General features: G+C 45.1%; 1 protein-coding gene across 3 annotated transcripts in view; it reads right to left on the bottom strand.

Annotated features, from left to right (window-relative positions):
* CSMD1 (CUB and Sushi multiple domains 1) overlaps positions 1-16,173 on the bottom strand; it is a 2,053,194-nt gene that overhangs the window by 404,458 nt on the left and 1,632,563 nt on the right. For all 3 annotated transcript variants that reach the window (XM_070047233.1, XM_070047234.1, XM_070047235.1), the window contains 4 exons: positions 13,250-13,432; positions 11,752-12,078; positions 9,777-9,971; positions 2,702-2,840 (listed from right to left, as the gene is read on the bottom strand). In XM_070047233.1, the coding sequence (XP_069903334.1) occupies positions 2,702-2,840; positions 9,777-9,971; positions 11,752-12,078; positions 13,250-13,432 (844 nt within the window). The remainder of the gene's footprint in view (positions 1-2,701; positions 2,841-9,776; positions 9,972-11,751; positions 12,079-13,249; positions 13,433-16,173) is intronic.

Here is a 16,173-nt window from a genome sequence, read left to right as displayed (position 1 = left end):
GGCCCAGGTCCTTGGACCCTGCACCCACATGGGAGACCAGGAGAAGCACCTGGCTCCTGGCTTCGGATCAGCACAGCGCGCCAGCTGTAACAGCCATTTGGGGGGTGAACCAATGGAAGGAAAACTTTTCTCTCTGTCTTTCTCTCTCACTGTCTAAACTCTGCCTGTCAAAAAAAAAAGGGGGTGGGGGGGAGGAAGTGACTCCTAAAGGAAGAGGCCACTTTGAGTGCCCGACACTGCTCTAGATACTTTCCACAAAGAAAGAAATCTCCATGCCTGTTCCACTTACAGCAGCTCCAGCACACTAGAGTCCTACTCAGGGCATTGCTACTTCAGGCACCAAATGATAGTTTAATGATCTGAAAAAGTTAGAACGGCTTCCACAAACTGCTTAACTTCTCTTTCGCTTCTGGAGAAGCTGGTCCAAGATTACACTGATAGGAAGTTTCAGCCACTTGGGTACCTTAGGATGCAACGAAGGTACCATTCCAGGCCCTGAGATCATTTTCTAAATGGGACCGTCTTGTCCCCCAAGAGCTAACCTGGTTTCCAAGTGCCTGCCTTTGTCCGCAGGGAGCAGCTTAAGCATCCCGAGCCTGTGACTCACTCAGTGCCTGAGAGCAGGGACCTGCACGGGAGCCTGGGCAGCTGCCACGCTCTGCAGTGGACGTGTCTGGGAGGGCCAAGTCAAGAGCACACGGGAAGCTCCCTTGGTTCCCTGGCCACAGTGCTGCTCTCCTTATAACTGAGGCACACCCCTCCTGGGGCAAATGCAGGAAGCTTCCATATCCTTACAACTAAATAGGTTGTACCCCGTTATAACTAAATTAGCTACAATCTCCTAGTGCAAACCCACAATAGTTAAACAACAATTATACATCCTTGCAACTAACCAAGTTGTACCCTGCTTACAACTAAGTCAGGTACACTCTTCCTAGTGCAAACACACGCAAATTCTATTACCATTACAACTAACTAGGCTGGTTATGCTTCATAAAGAAGGATTTGAACCCTGTGTGTCATGCGACTGGCTGAGTAAGGACACAGCTGGTGTGGCAGGGTCACAGAGGGCCAGCCTTGACTTTCACTACTCCAAGTCTCTTTTAAAGACTCTGATTTCGTCATTGTCTGGGTTTGAACTCAAGAAGCCTAGACAAGCAGGAAGCTACTCTCATTCAATCGGCTGTCACCAAAGCAGTGGCATCCCTGACTGACAGGTGCACCTCGTGAGAGCAGGAAGGTTTCTGGGGCAACCTCAGACACAGAAGAGTCTGAAGCTCTTCGTTACCGGACAAGCTGGCCCACTAACGCGGGACCGAGCATCTGTGCAAGCGGACACATCACTTACGAGGATGTCGGCTCACAGGCCATGCTGCACGCTAACAGCATTTGTGCAGTTCAGCTGTAGGAGAGCTGTGCACTGTAGCTGAGACAAAAACCTCAAACTCAAAATATATTGGGAATACAAGGTACCCAGAAATGAATTTAGCAAAACAGCCGAGTGAAATCATGCTGAAAAAGAAACAACGGGAAACACTGAGCAAGCATCTTTCTTCAGGCAACTGACACAGGAGGGCTACGGAATTGTGCAAAACAAGAATTCAAAATCGCTGCTTTTAGCGACTGGCTGAAACCTGACGCCCTGCTAGGAATCAGCTTCCGCCGCTCTCACTGCCAGAGCATGTAAAAATCAATAGGAATCCAAATTTAACTTATTAAATATCTACAGTTTACTAATATTCCTTATGATTACAAATATTTGCAGAAATAAGTTCTCCAATATAGTGGATACATAAACCAAAATTGGTTGGTTCCTCTTAGAAATTATCCTACTAGGTATTATTAGCATCCCACACGGGTAAGCAGCAACTTCAGTAATACTCTAAATAGAAATTGTGATAAAGATAACACAGCTCCTGTGAAGAACATCCCTCTGCTGATATGGTCACTGACTGTTAGAAAATTACTTGAGGACAAAAGGAAAATATTGTAATTTGTCCACCTTTGTGGGTAAACTCTATCATCCTGAGTACTAACACAATGAACACAGTCTAGTAACGAGAAGTTCCTTGTTAGAGGCAGCCCAGTGTTCAGAAATAAAGCTTGAAACCCTAACAAAATATTTCCTGAGTTTAAAGCATTTTTACTTTCCAGTCATCCATGGGATTCAATGTTGACACAAATGGGCACATTCTATCTCGCAGAAATCGACTCTCAGGCTTATTGTGTTGGGTTATCAGATGCACGTTCCAGGGAGGGGATCACTCTTAGGTGGTTAACAGGTGAGTGACCTGTGGTATTCACCTGCTGTCATCCCTGCAGGCACTAGCAGGCGTCACCAGGCAGGACCAGTCTCTGCTGCTGCAGAGGGTCTTCAGGGGCCCAATGGCCAGAGGTGCCACCAGGGGCACTGAGACAACACGCGGGATCGCTTCCAGCAGAGGTCCAAAACACAGGTCAGACTCAGGCCAGCCCCAGGGAGCGGTCACCTGGGATTCCCCATCAGCCTGCAGGGCAGGGATGGCTGTGGGCTTCGTGGGCAACATTCAAGACCAAAATTCAGCAGTGGGTGCCTGCTTCTTTCTCAGTGAGCTCCTCTGGGCAACCAATGAAGAGCGGTCATCGTTCTAAGCTTCACACCCTCACCTGCAAACAACACAGTCCTGAGGCCCAAATGGAGGAAGAAAAGCTCTTTTCTTACCGGTCAAAAGTGATTTTGATAGAGTGCCCTGGTTTGGCTTCAATGATCCATTCACAATTTAGAGAGTCTTTGTAATATCCCGGCCATCCCGGAGGCAAAATCACTCCACTGGCAGCTGTCAGGTGTCCTCCACAGGGGGCTGAAAGGAGACAGAGCATCTGAGAGGCAAAGTGGAGGTTGGGGGAGGCAGGTTGTGACAACAGGTTGGTAGAAGGCAGGAATCCACTCCTGTGCTCACCGATCGGCCATTCACAAGTAGGAAAGCAAAACTCATGCCCCAAAGCCATGAGTTCGTTGAAAGCAAGGTCTCTGCATTCCACCTGTGGCATTTATCATGAAGCCACGCCAAGCACTCTCCCTAGAGCTTCTCTGTTGAACCATTTAACACGGATGCTCTCACTTCGAGTCACAGTGACCTCCAGACGAACACAGCATTGTCACCTGTTTCACATGCATGTGGAACTCAACAAACACCAGCTTAGTAAACTCACCTATAAAATTTAAGCACTATGAGGGCTCTGTGTGTGTGTGTGTGTGGTTATTCATTTTAATAAAATGGTTTGCCCCACACAAATGGAACTGTGGATGAATGTTACAAAACAAAATAGCTTTCAGCCAGATTCAGTAAGTACAGAAGTGGCCTTCGTTGCTCCTTCTGAAGAGGTGTGCAGCAAACAACATCCATAATAACAAAGACCACAAGAGGGAGAGGTGTGTGCCTAGGGCGCAATGAAACCAGTTATGCACCTGTGGATCATGTCAGGAAATATCTATATTTAATACCACAACTGCACACATTTCTGCCTGGAGACACTTTTTTCTCCAGATTTTGTTTTCTTTCTCAAAGCTTGTTGCTATTGGAAATACTCCTTGTAAAACTACAGATATCAAATCAAACATATGAAAATGTGCTAGTTAAAAAAAACAAACAAACAAACAAAAAAAAAACCTCCTGGGGCCAGCACTGTGGCATATGGAGTAAAGCCACTGCCTGTGATGACAGCATCCCATATGGGCACTGGTTCAAAAACCAGGCTGCTCCACTTTGAATCCAGCTCCCTGTGAATGACCAGCAAAAGCAGCAGAAGATGGCCCAACTGCCTGGGTCCCTGCACTCACATGGGACACCGTAGGAAGCTCCTGGCTCCTGGCTTATGGCCATTTGGAGAGTAATTCAGTGGATCAAAGATCTCTTTCTCTGTCTCTCCCTCTCTCTCTAATACTAATCTGATAGAATAAAAAAGGGAGAGAACGATCCAACATGGGAAGTGGGATACACAGCAGACCCATAGAATGGCAGATGTCCTAAATAGCACTCTGGCCTCAGAATCAGCCCTTAAGGCATTTGGATCTGGCTGAAGAGCCCATGAGAGTATTTCAGGCATGGAAAGCCAAAACATTCTGGCAAAAATAAAATAAAATAAAAGACTTAAATGAAAGATCTCTGTGAGTGAGATCCCAGTGGAAAGAATGGGGCCATCAAAGAAGGAGGTACCTTTCTCTGAAGGGAGAACTTCCACTTTGACTATGACCTTGTCTAAATAAGATCAAAAGTCAGCGAACTCAAAATGCTTCCATAGCCTTGGCAACTCATGACAAGAGCCTAGGGTGATTACTGACACCATAAACAAGAGTGTCAATTGTTAAGTCAACACCAGGAGTCACTGTGCACTTACTCCCCATGTAGGATCTCTGTCCTTAATGTGTTGTTCAATGTGAATTAATGCTATAACTAGTACTCAAACAGTATTTTACACTTTGTGTTTCTGTGTGGGTGCAAACTGTTGAAATCTTTCCTTAATATATACTAAATTGATCTTCTGTATATACTAAAGAATCTCCTTTAGCAAAGTCCTACTTTTTATGGAAAAGTGGCAATATGTGCCATTATACTGATATAATATTTATAATGGAATAATTTTTGGAAATCAGTGTAAAAGTTGTACATAGGGTGTAATTTAAATCAATTGAAAGAAAAATTCCACTCAGGGAAAAGGGCAGGGAAATTCACAACTGTTCAAACAGTGTGACACTGGGTGACTGCTTCACAGATTACATGTTTCCTGATAAGTTTATTAAATATGTGGCAAGAGGTAGTTCTACAAATAGGCATTACTTTATAGTTACAAAAGAAAGCAAAGATAAATGTGTGAATTTGAGTTGAAGAACATCTGATTTTACATAATGATAACTTTAAAATCAATATATTTTTACAAATTAATGTTAGTAATTCAGTGGATAATTCCTTATATTTTATTTGCATGCTACATAATCATATAGCCACTTAGGTTAAGCACTACACAGAATTTGATTCTGCATTCCTTTTAGTAATATAACAAATTACATTTAAAGTCTTGCATAAGTAAAGTTAAACATATTAATTTTATTCATTTCATGTTCTGCTATCCAAACACACTCTCCTGTACATGGAGGAAGAAATGGATTTTAAAAATTACATGACAACATGAAGTATTTCTCAGCCCAAAGAAGGAGTTACTTCCTATTGGTTTATCTCCTACATGCAATCACAGATTACTTTGGTAGAGGTTCCTTTCTTAGTGAGCGGTCATGTTCCATGGAAAGTGCTGTCACTGTCACACATCACCAGCAACTATTTAGGCATGAACTTCCCTTCACCTGTGTGTCTTGTAACTTTACTGCTCTGCCTCTGTGTAATAAATATCACTTTACAGTGTCCAGAGACAGTGCAGACTCTAACTACTCCACGGGGCCCTTGGGGGGGCAGTAGGAATACTGTCAGCTTAGGCTAGGTGACGCGGAGCTAACAAGAACTCCATAATTCCAGTAGCCCTGACAGCCGGATTCACGGCTCATACTCACTCTGATGTAGGGGCTCAGAGCCACAGCCCCTAGAGCAGGTGGAGGGAGGACTCCACGAGCAACTGCAGGCTGTGGACACTGAGTCCCTCACTTCCACATCTACGTGATGCGCCATATCCCTTCCCAAGTTCCAGCAAACCATAGGGACCAAGGAGAGAAGTCCCCATGACAGAGCCTGGGAGGGTCTGGTAATGCCACCAGTGATGGTCACTCTGATGCAGCTGACAACAAAAAAGCAAATATACCAGAGGTCATTAGAGTGAAAATTCTCTTTTGATGTTCTGAGGATGTAAATTATAGTGGTGGATTCACCAATGTTGTATTGCTGAAAGTGAGTCCCTTCAATTACATGTATCTGTAGGCCTTTCCCTATAAAGTTATTTTTGATGTGGCTATCTGACTTGGCTGCATTTCCTTAAGACTGGCTTCATGAAATATGACAGGGGAAGACAGGTGTCTTTTCCATGACTGGAGCTCATGCAACACTAACTCCCCTGTACACCAAACAACTTACTTATTTACCTCTGTGGTACCTGTCTTTTTCAATGCCAAATCTTTAATATTTTTTTCTCAAATACTTTCTATAATAAGCTACATATTTACATTCCTCACATTGTATCTGAGTTACCTTTGGAAATTAACATTTCACAAGAAAATCAGAAATCTGGACTGTAGAAGTTGTTATTACAGAGTTGATACACACAGGCACTTCGAAAAGTTCATAGAGGGGCCCACGTTTTGGTGCAGTGGGTTAAGCTGCAACCTGTGAGGCCGGCAGGCAACCCATATGGACACTGGTTCAAGTCCCAGCTGCTCCACTTTTGATTCAGCTCCTTACTGATGCACCTGGGAAAGCAGCAGACTATGCCGCAAGTTCTTGGGCCCCTGCGACACCCATGTGGGAAGTTCCAGGCTCCTGCCCCAGCCCTAGCCATTGTGGCCATTTGAGGAGTGATCCAGCAGATGGTATATGTCTCTTTGGCCCCCTCTCCCCATAACTCTGCCTTTCAAATAAATAAAAAATAAAACTTACCAAAAAAGTTCACAGAACAGTAGAATTTAAAAATCAAATGAACTTTTTATGAAAAGCCTTTGGAATCCATACATGTAAAGGGTCCTTAAAATGTTCAGTGCGCATCTGGTGTATCAGTTAAGGGCTACTTGGGATGCCTGCCTTCTATATCAGAGCTCCTGGGTTTGAGTCCTGCTTCCAGTTCTCCTTTCCCACTAATGCACAGCCTGGGAGGCAGCAGGTGACAGGTCCAGTAGCTGATTCCTGCCACCCATGTGGGAGACCTGGACTAAGTTCCAGACTGCCAGGGAGGCAGCAGGTGACAGGTCCAGTAGCTGATTCCTGCCACCCATGTGGGAGACCTGGACTAAGTTCCAGACTGCCAACTTGGCCTGGTGCAGTCTCTAGTGTTGTGGACATCTGGGGGACAAGCTGATGACACATCTCTCCCCAACCCCCAGCTGTGTTTCAATTATTCTGCCTCTCTGCCTTTCAAATAAATTTCAATAAATGTTTAAAATGTTCATAGAAAAATCCATATTATGAAAGAACAATACGTAGATTTCCAAAATTTTTTATACTAAAGTAAACTTATCTTCCATTTTTGTTTTTTAATGAACTTTTGGAAGTAAATTTGTATTTTAGTTATATCTCCTCCATAACTCTTTTAAATGCTGTCTCTAAACTGTTTAAGAATGTGAGCAGGTTGTAGGTAGGGCAAAGAGATGGGGATGAACAGCCCACAAAACCTACATCACTAGGTGCTTGGCATATAGAAAATTCTGCCAGAACAAACAACTCACTTTTTATCTTCAATCATTTTGCTGGGAGCCTTTTTGTTTTATGTAGGTGTATTATTATTTTTTAAATAATGATCATTTATCTTTTATTTTCCTGAATATCTGTAATTTCCTTCTCCCCTGATTTCTTTTATCAGACTCATTTATGATTTATTTATTTTATTGGTTACCAAAAAAGTAGCCCCAATTCTTGCTTCATTATTTCTGTTTTATTTTTACCTTTAGTTTAAACAAATGTTTATTTGTTTATTTTCATCTACTTGAAAGGCCAAGTTGTGTGTGGGGCAAGAGGGAGGGGAAAGGAGGGAGAGAGGGAGATGTCAGATCTTCCATTCAGTGGTTCATTCCCCAAATGCCCCTAACAACCAGGGCTGGGCCCACCTAGAGTCAGGAGCTCAGAGCTCTATTTGAGTCTCCTACATGGGTGCAGGGTCCAAGAACTTGAGTCATGAACAGATGCCTCTCAGGTTATTAGCAGGAAGCTGGACCAGAAGCAGAGCAGCAAGGAATCAAACCAGGTACTCCTAATGGTAGGTGGGTACCCCAAGCAGTGGCTTAAGTCGCTGAGCCACAATGCCTGCACATTTGACATTCATTACTTTCACACTGAAACTAATTTTTGTTTTGTCTTTCTTGTAATGAGCCATTGCTTGCCCTTCTGCCCAACACTGGAGGCACTGGAAGTGCGTATCTTGCCCAGGGCTCAAGACTGGCTCCTCACACAGCTGTTCAGTTAAAGGACTCCCCCCCCGCCCCGGGTTTTCGGGCACTGTTGGATTTAAGGTGTGAGTTTCTCTTTAATACACAGTTCATTAGAATAACATTTTTGATTCTTAGACGTTTGCTGATAGTTTTTTATTGTATACTTACAAAAAGGTACCTCAAAAACGCACATTAAAAAGAAACTGAGTGATAAGCACATATTGGTGCAAAAGTTAGAAAGACTGCACAGTTTTACAATATGCATTTTTCATGAATTTTTGAAAGCATCTTGTATGCATGGATTTTCACTTTTTCACCCAAAAAAACTTATCTTTTAATTCCATTTTTCACTTTTTTTAAATATCCTTTCACCTTAAAACTTACCAGAGCATGTGACCTATACCCACTTTAATTCTTTACAGTTCATTTCTGGCCCATTATAGGATTGATTAAAAACAGTAAATGTGCATTTTCTAGGTGGTGTGAAGTTCTTCCTGCACCTCTTAAACCCAGCTTCTGTTTCCATGACTCACTTCTTCATTACCACTAGATTTTGTTTCCTAGCAGATCTTCTTCCAAAAGTAGCAGCTCTCTTTTGAGCAGGTACATTGATTGGGGAACCTATTTAGTCACACGATCAGAGCATCAACCTAATCTCTCAGAGACTTATTTGTGCTCGGTAATTGGGTTTCTCGGGGCAGGGTAGTTTCAAATCTTTCACCATTAATTATTCCTCTCCGTTAAGGATTTTCTTCACTAACAACCTATAGCTGGGCTCTGCTCTGCGCTGCTCCCGTGGGGCTCTTCCTAATAATGGAAGCAATGCTGGTGCCTGTTTCTGGGATCCTTTCCCCTTTCATCTGACTTCCTTCCACTGGGCTCTGCTGCCTTCTCCACTGGCTGCACTGAGGTACTCGCTAACCCCGCAGCTCCTCCCGCATCTGCTAAACAGCCTCATGGTAACGGATGCAAGACAGGGCATTTTTAAAAACAGGTCGTTAGCTCATTGTGTATGGACTGCTGTGATAGGTAGGGTACGGCTATGCATCCTAAGTGAGCACCTTGAAATGAGGACTAATCAGGGACAACATCCTTGTTAAGTTGTTTCTTTCTGGTTTTATTATGTAAGTAACCAGAGCAGAAACAGCAAGAAGGAAGGTATGCAGCGTTTTTTTTTTTTGTTTTTTTTTTAAATGCCATAAGGGTAACAGAGGTGCTAACTAAAACTAACTTGTTGCTACAGCTTGAACTGTGTCGTCTCAAGTTCCTGTCTCACATGCTGATACCCAGCACCGAGGAAGTGGAGAGTGTGTGGTCACAGGGCCACTGCAGACGTCCTGGAGACACTGCCTAGAGGGACATGTAGCCCAGGATGACGTCGTCCTTGTGAAGATGGCAGGCATGAACGCAGAGAGGGGCAGGCATGAACGCAGAGAGGGGCAGGCATGAACGCAGAGAGGGGCAGGCACTCATGGATAGAGGCCACGGTCAGGGGCCACAAAGGCCAGTGGCAAGCCAACAGAAGGAGAGGTGGGACACAGTGCCCCTCCCCGCCTCAGGAGGAGACAGCCTGACTACACTGGAACCTTCGCCCGCCACACTGTGTGCTGCCGAGCCCTGGGGCGTGAGCACGGTGCGACTGTCTGTACGACTGGCTGACCGTGTAGGAAGACAGACGGGTGATTTCAAGGAGGACGCTGGGCAAGGACAGGGACCGTACCTTCACAGCGCGGCACCGCGGAGCTCCAGACCACGTTCCCGTCCTGCAGGATGCAGGTGATGGACTCAGAGCCCTGCGTTTTGACAAAGCCGTCGTCACAGTGGAAGGAGACAGAGCTGCCAAGCAGGAACCTGTCGCCAAAACGCCGTCCATTAATAGGGATGCCAGGGTCATGGCACTCATTCTGACCAAAAGCTGCGGAGGGGAAGAAAGAAAAGAGAAGTAGATTAAAATCGCTGAGTATCAGTTACATGTATTAAATGAGAAGAAAACACAACCTATGAAGCAGTTCTTGTCCTAGATTTCAGGGACATCTTTCATAGGTGACACATACATTAAACAACTAGAGTATCAATACTGAGAGAACGAGTCAGAGAGAACAGCTGGGTAGAAGTAATTGCCATCTCTACAGCACTTGATGATTGGAGAGGCACTTTCCATCTGACTCAGCAAAAGAAAAGGGAATTCGCTGGTGACAGAAAGCATTCTGTTTCAGTGTGTATCTGGGTTAGATTACTGGCATTTCTGTTCATTATTGGACATTGGGCAACCCCCCCCCCATGACTTAAACCTAAGTATCTTTATTTAAACATAACTGAAAGAAATATTGAGCCTGAATTTCAGAATTACTACATATTGAATACAATGGTTACTGGGATATTCTAAATCTAACACTAATTTAAGTAGATGTTCTTATATAAAATGTTTCTCAAGTAAAAATCTTAAATAAGAGAAAATAGCTTCCTTGTCATAATTCACTCGGGACATTCAAATCCTGGCATTCTAATACTCGGCTCCTGACCTCAAGTGCTTCAGTCCTCCTTACTATACTATTTTACTGCATGAGGATGAACAGGGGAACGGATTGGTGGCTGGATGATTGACTCATGATTGATGGATGCATGTGTGGATGGATGGATGCTGCATCAATGGACAGATGAATGGACAGGGGTAGGTATGGACAGATAGGATGAAATAATGCAATGGACAGACGAATGGACAGGGTAGGTATGGACAGATAGGATGAAAGAATGCAATGGACAGACGAATGGACAGGGGTAGCTATGGACAGATAGGATGAAAGAATGCAATGGACAGACGAATGGACGGGGTAGGTATGGACAGATAGGATGAAAGAATGCAATGGACAGACGAATGGATGGGGTAGGTATGGACAGATAGGATGAAAGAATGTAATGGACAGACGAATGGACGGGGTAGGTATGGACAGATAGGATGAAAGAATGTAATGGACAGACGAATGGACAGGGGTAGCTATGGACAGATAGGATGAAAGAATGCAATGGACAGACGAATGGACGGGGTAGGTATGGACAGATAGGATGAAAGAATGCAATGGACAGACGAATGGACAGGGGTAGCTATGGACAGATAGGATGAAACAATGCAATGGACAGACGAATGGACAGGGGTAGGTATGGACAGATAGGATGAAAGAATGCAATGGACAGACGAATGGACAGGGGTAGGTATGGACAGATAGGATGAAAGAATGCAATGGACAGACGAACGGACAGGGGTAGGTATGGACAGATAGGATGAAACAATGCAATGGACAGATGAATGGACAGGGGTAGGTATGGACAGATAGGATGAAACAATGCAATGGACAGACGAATGGACAGGGGTAGGTATGGACAGATAGGATGAAAGAATGCAACGAGAGAAGGGAGGATAGATGTGCAGATAGATGGGCAGATGGACTGATACATAGAAAACCATAGAGACAGAGAAATCATGTATGAGACCTGGTCCCCTAGTACAAGGGTGGCCAACACACTACCCTAAATAGAGTGACATTTTTCCCAGACTATCAGGGTAATGCTGTAGGTTTTGCTATTCCCATTATTTCTGGAATGATTACATGGCAACTGGAGTTATCAGTCTTGAAATCCAAGCCCTGATATCTGAGTCTCTGAACAGAACAGACAGGTGCTTGTGCATGGGCACTCACTGGTGTACGTGATGTTGAACCCTCTGCCTGTGGTCGAGTGGTCGGACTGGAACTCCAAGCGCACAATGTGCCCGCTGCTGGCCAGCTGGGCAGGCACTTCATTGCCAGAAAACGTCCCAAGGACGGTGATGTCAGAGATGCCGTCATCCTTGACCGCCAGGAAGTCAAACTGAGGCTCCACGTCAAAATCGTTGAAGATGAGGTGGATCCTACTCCCTGGCTCAGAGATGATCAGCCACACACAGTTCATGTTGTTACCGTATTCCTCCGGATAATTTGGTGAGAGAATAATGCCGGATGATGCCGTAAAGTTGAAGAAACAAGAAACTGTGGAGACACAAGTATGCTTTCAGAGAGTCCCACACATCTCCCAAGAGGTGCCATGAAAAACACTGCTAGAGCTGAGAAAGGCCCCACACGTACATACAGCGACGCCGGCCTAGCCAGTTCCGCACTGGCCGTCCTGGAGCGTGGCAGTGTCTCTTTCCACAAACTGTAAACAGAATATGCCATCGTCTTACACACCCCAGCCACAGCCCGTCCATAATTACCTGCAGACTTTGCTTCAAATGGCCCTTTCAAGCTGGCTGAAAACATGCACTTAATATTCTAACTTCTGGTTGTAACTCTGCCTACAGAGAACGATATTAGCATGAAAGGCTAGGAAAGATCTAGTCTGTTCTTCTACGATAGCATTCCATTGAATCCTTCACGTGTTCCTTCAGTGTGCCTTTCAGCAATTTTTCCTCTAAAGTGCATCCCCTTTTTTTTAGTTACAAAGATAAATAAAGAATTCATGAAATCAGACCATGCTCTAATTGCATAACATAAAAATCTCTTGGAAAGTTTACTTCTACAAATGTGTACTTAAAACCACACATAAATTATGTGTGTATGTATCTTATATGTAATATATATATATATATATATATAGAGAGAGAGAGAGAGAGAGAGAGAGAATATGTATTATTTAATCTGGAAAGAGCAATTCCCAGATTTATCTTAGAACATGGCTTTCCTCCTATTCCACAAGATTTCACATAAGTTTTCCAGCTATTGGCTGTTTATTTACTAACGAAAAGATCCCTTTTTCTGAGTGTGAAGACGTCTGCTCTTCTACTTGCTGAGACACTGTCCTCAGGAGGAGGCAGCCACTCCTCCCTGGCTGCAGGTGCGCCCTGAGGCTGGGAGCTGAGCTGAAGCTCTGGGGCCATAACCACAAGGCCTGGATGGAAGCCTGCAGAGAGTCCCATCCCTCCTGGGAGTCAGGGCCCCTGCACTCTGTCTAGGATGCCTTGTAAGAGAAGAGAGCTGGGAAGCTGGTGCCGGAGGTGGCCTTGTCTGTATGTGTGTGGATGTGTGTGTGCACCTGTGTGTGAGTGCCTCGTGTGTGCACCTCTGCATTTGTGTGTGTGTGTCTGGTGGAGGAGGCACTGCCCCCGAGCTGCCTGCCCTGGTGCTGTGTCCATCTTCCCTGCCAGCACCCTGCGACACTCACACACACAGCTGGGCTTGTTGCCGGACCACTGGTTGTTCTGCTGACAGGTGATGACTCTCTCCCCCACCAACTCAAAGGCCGCCTGGCACTCGAAGGTGAGCGTGTCTCCATGGAGGAAGCTGCTGCCTGTCCGCTTCCCATAGGCAGGGATTCCAGGGTCCCCACATCCTCCCTTGTCAATTTCTGTGGGTGACAAAAGCAAAGAGACCATCAAAAGAAATAAGCAAAGAATGCTGCCATTAGCCCCACAGTTTAGAGAACCAACAAGTGCATTCTTTTTGCTGGTCTAAACATTGTTTTTATAAACAGTGTCAAACGTATTCAATTCATCCAGCATCCGATTATGAAAGCCACAAAAACTGCAATTCAAACTAGAGAGGAAGGTCTGTAATTTACCGTCTTTCAGGGCATGCCCATGGCTACACAGATGTGCTGACGACATAAACACTATAATTAATAGAACATCTGGGAAAGTCCAGTCTCTCATGTGCAGTAGCTACTGTCAAAACGTGAACACCAACTACATTTACCTGGATGCTTTTTACCATGAGTGATAAGACAGTTCATTCCTCACTGAACTTTTCAATCAGTAGAATCCATTTGAATATTCTTTCCCTTAAAAGAATGTGAAGACTCATTTATGAAACAAATGGATAGATTTAAGACTCCAACCTTCTCTCATTAAAACTGCATTGAAATCAAATGTGGATACAAGCACACCAAACTTGTAAGGCTATTTCAAACCTTGCTCTGATTCAAATGTTAACCACACAGATGAAATCAACTATCATGTGCTCCTCGTTCATTCTGTCAATGCATGTTTTCCATTTAATAAAGGCTTTTTGGCAGCCAACCACATGTCAGAGCCTCTTCTGGGGAACAGGTTTAGTTGAGTAAAGAAGGAAACACATTTGTATTCCTTGGGCTTACATTCTATGGAGGAAAACAACTCTAAAAATGGGGCTGGCATTTGGCACAGTGGTTGAAATGCCACTTGGGAGGCCCATGCCCACACCAGAGAGCCTGGCTTTGAGTCACTTCCAGCTCTGTCCCCAAGTCCAGCTCTGGCTAATGCACACGCTGTGAGGCAGCGGGTGATGGCTCCAGTGGTTGGGTCGCTGGCACCTTTGTGGGAGATCCAGATCGAGTCCTGGGGTCCTGGCTTCAGCCTAGCCCAGCCTTGGCTATTGCAGTCATTTGGGGAGTGAACCAGCAGAAAGCAGATCTCTGCTTGTGTACCTCTATGCTTTAAATAAAAAAATGCCTTTTACAAAAAATTTAAAAATGTGATTTATGCCTGCTGTGTGTTTTGAAACAACGAAAAACAGTACAAAGGGGTATAGAAAGTCTGATGGAAGAGGCAGTGTTGGTGCCCAGAGAAGACTGAAGGCAGACCTTCTGAAAGATTCCAGAGCAGGACGGCCGACCAGGTAGGAGCAACGGGAGGGCAGCTCTGACTTGGGGGCCAGAACACGGCTTCGCACTTGTGCTGAGTGAAGTGGAAGGAACACTTGCATGGTTTGTAGATGTGGCCTGACACCTTCCAAGCCAGGTTTAAAAGGTTAAAAGTGAGTTACAGAAAACCCAGGATGCATTCCAATGACACATATCATCACAACACATCCACTGGTGTTCTGTTCTTGTTTTTCAAAGTCTTGAGGATGTTACTTATGGCTTACTTGTTTATGCACTTATTTATCTCTTGGTTTTCCTTCTGGAATTCTTCACAGGCTTGCAAAATCCAAGAGCAAATTCAAATTTCTAAAAAAGCAATTTACCCATTCTAATGAGTTCTCATCTCACAGAATGTCTGTGGCTGTGACTCCAGCAAGAAGTGCGAGGTGCAGTATGGGGGCACATGGGCACACTCAGAGTCAATGTACAGGTGGCAGATCCCCTGGAGGAGGGAGATTTTCTCCTGGGTGCTTGGGGTATCGCAGATGTGCCGTCGGCCCAGAATGTCACACAGCACCAAGGCTCCCCACACGCAGAGGAGCAGACTCGTCCTGAGAAGGGTGGCACACACTAAGCGCAGGGGTTTGCAGTGACGTGGTGTGCTCTGGTCTCTTCCCTTCTGAGGCCATCAAACAGAGCAGCTGCTCCTGCTCAAGTCAAGGACAGCTGCAGCGAACGCTCTTCCTCACAGGTCAGCCATGGGGGCTGCACATTGTTGGACTCAAGCTGAACACAGCTATGAATTGATTTTCTCATTTGTTGCTTGGGACATCTTGAACAAGGCGTCTCACGCTGAAAGACACACAGAGGCTTCCTACTCCTGCGTGGTTCATGGCTGAGAGGAGGTCCTGTGTGACATGGGTGCCTGCATCAGGGTTTGGGTTTCAACCTCTCCAGTGCTTGCTGCAAATAACACTGTCCCGTCAGGCCTTGCGTTCACGCCATCACCACGCTGCTCCCACTCACTTGGCGGAGTGGACTAAGCTGTGCGCTTCCAGCAGACGCCCTGGAGTTGGGAGCTTCAGTCAATGCCATGATTGTTTGCAAACTTTCACCTTGAAGCGAAAGTTCAATATTTCTTCTTAGAGTGAAATAAATTATGAAACTTTTAGATAATTCTATTTTCCATATTAATTATGGCAGGGCTCTCTCTGCTTGAATTTTGCAAATAAAATGATTGGGGTTGGACATCTGGTGTAGCGATTAAGGCACTGTTTGAAAAGCCTGCGTCCCGTATCAGAGCGCAGCACAGTCAGTTCCATCGGATTCCAGCTCCTGGCGGCAGCACTGATGGCGCAAATAGTGAGGCTCCTGCCATCCACTCGAGAGACCTGGAGAGAGATCCTGGCTCCTGCCTTCTACCTGGCCCAGCCCTGGCTGTCGCAGGCATTCAGGAGCGAACCAGAAAGCAGACCTCTTTATATCCCTCTCCCTGCCTTTCAAATACATAAAATGGTAAAATCAAACAG

This window comes from Oryctolagus cuniculus, chromosome 8 (assembly GCF_964237555.1).
Source record: "Oryctolagus cuniculus chromosome 8, mOryCun1.1, whole genome shotgun sequence".
Taxonomy (NCBI): Eukaryota; Metazoa; Chordata; class Mammalia; order Lagomorpha; family Leporidae; genus Oryctolagus; species Oryctolagus cuniculus.
Note: the sequence above shows the minus strand (reverse complement) of the source record. Positions and strands in the feature narration are given on the sequence as shown.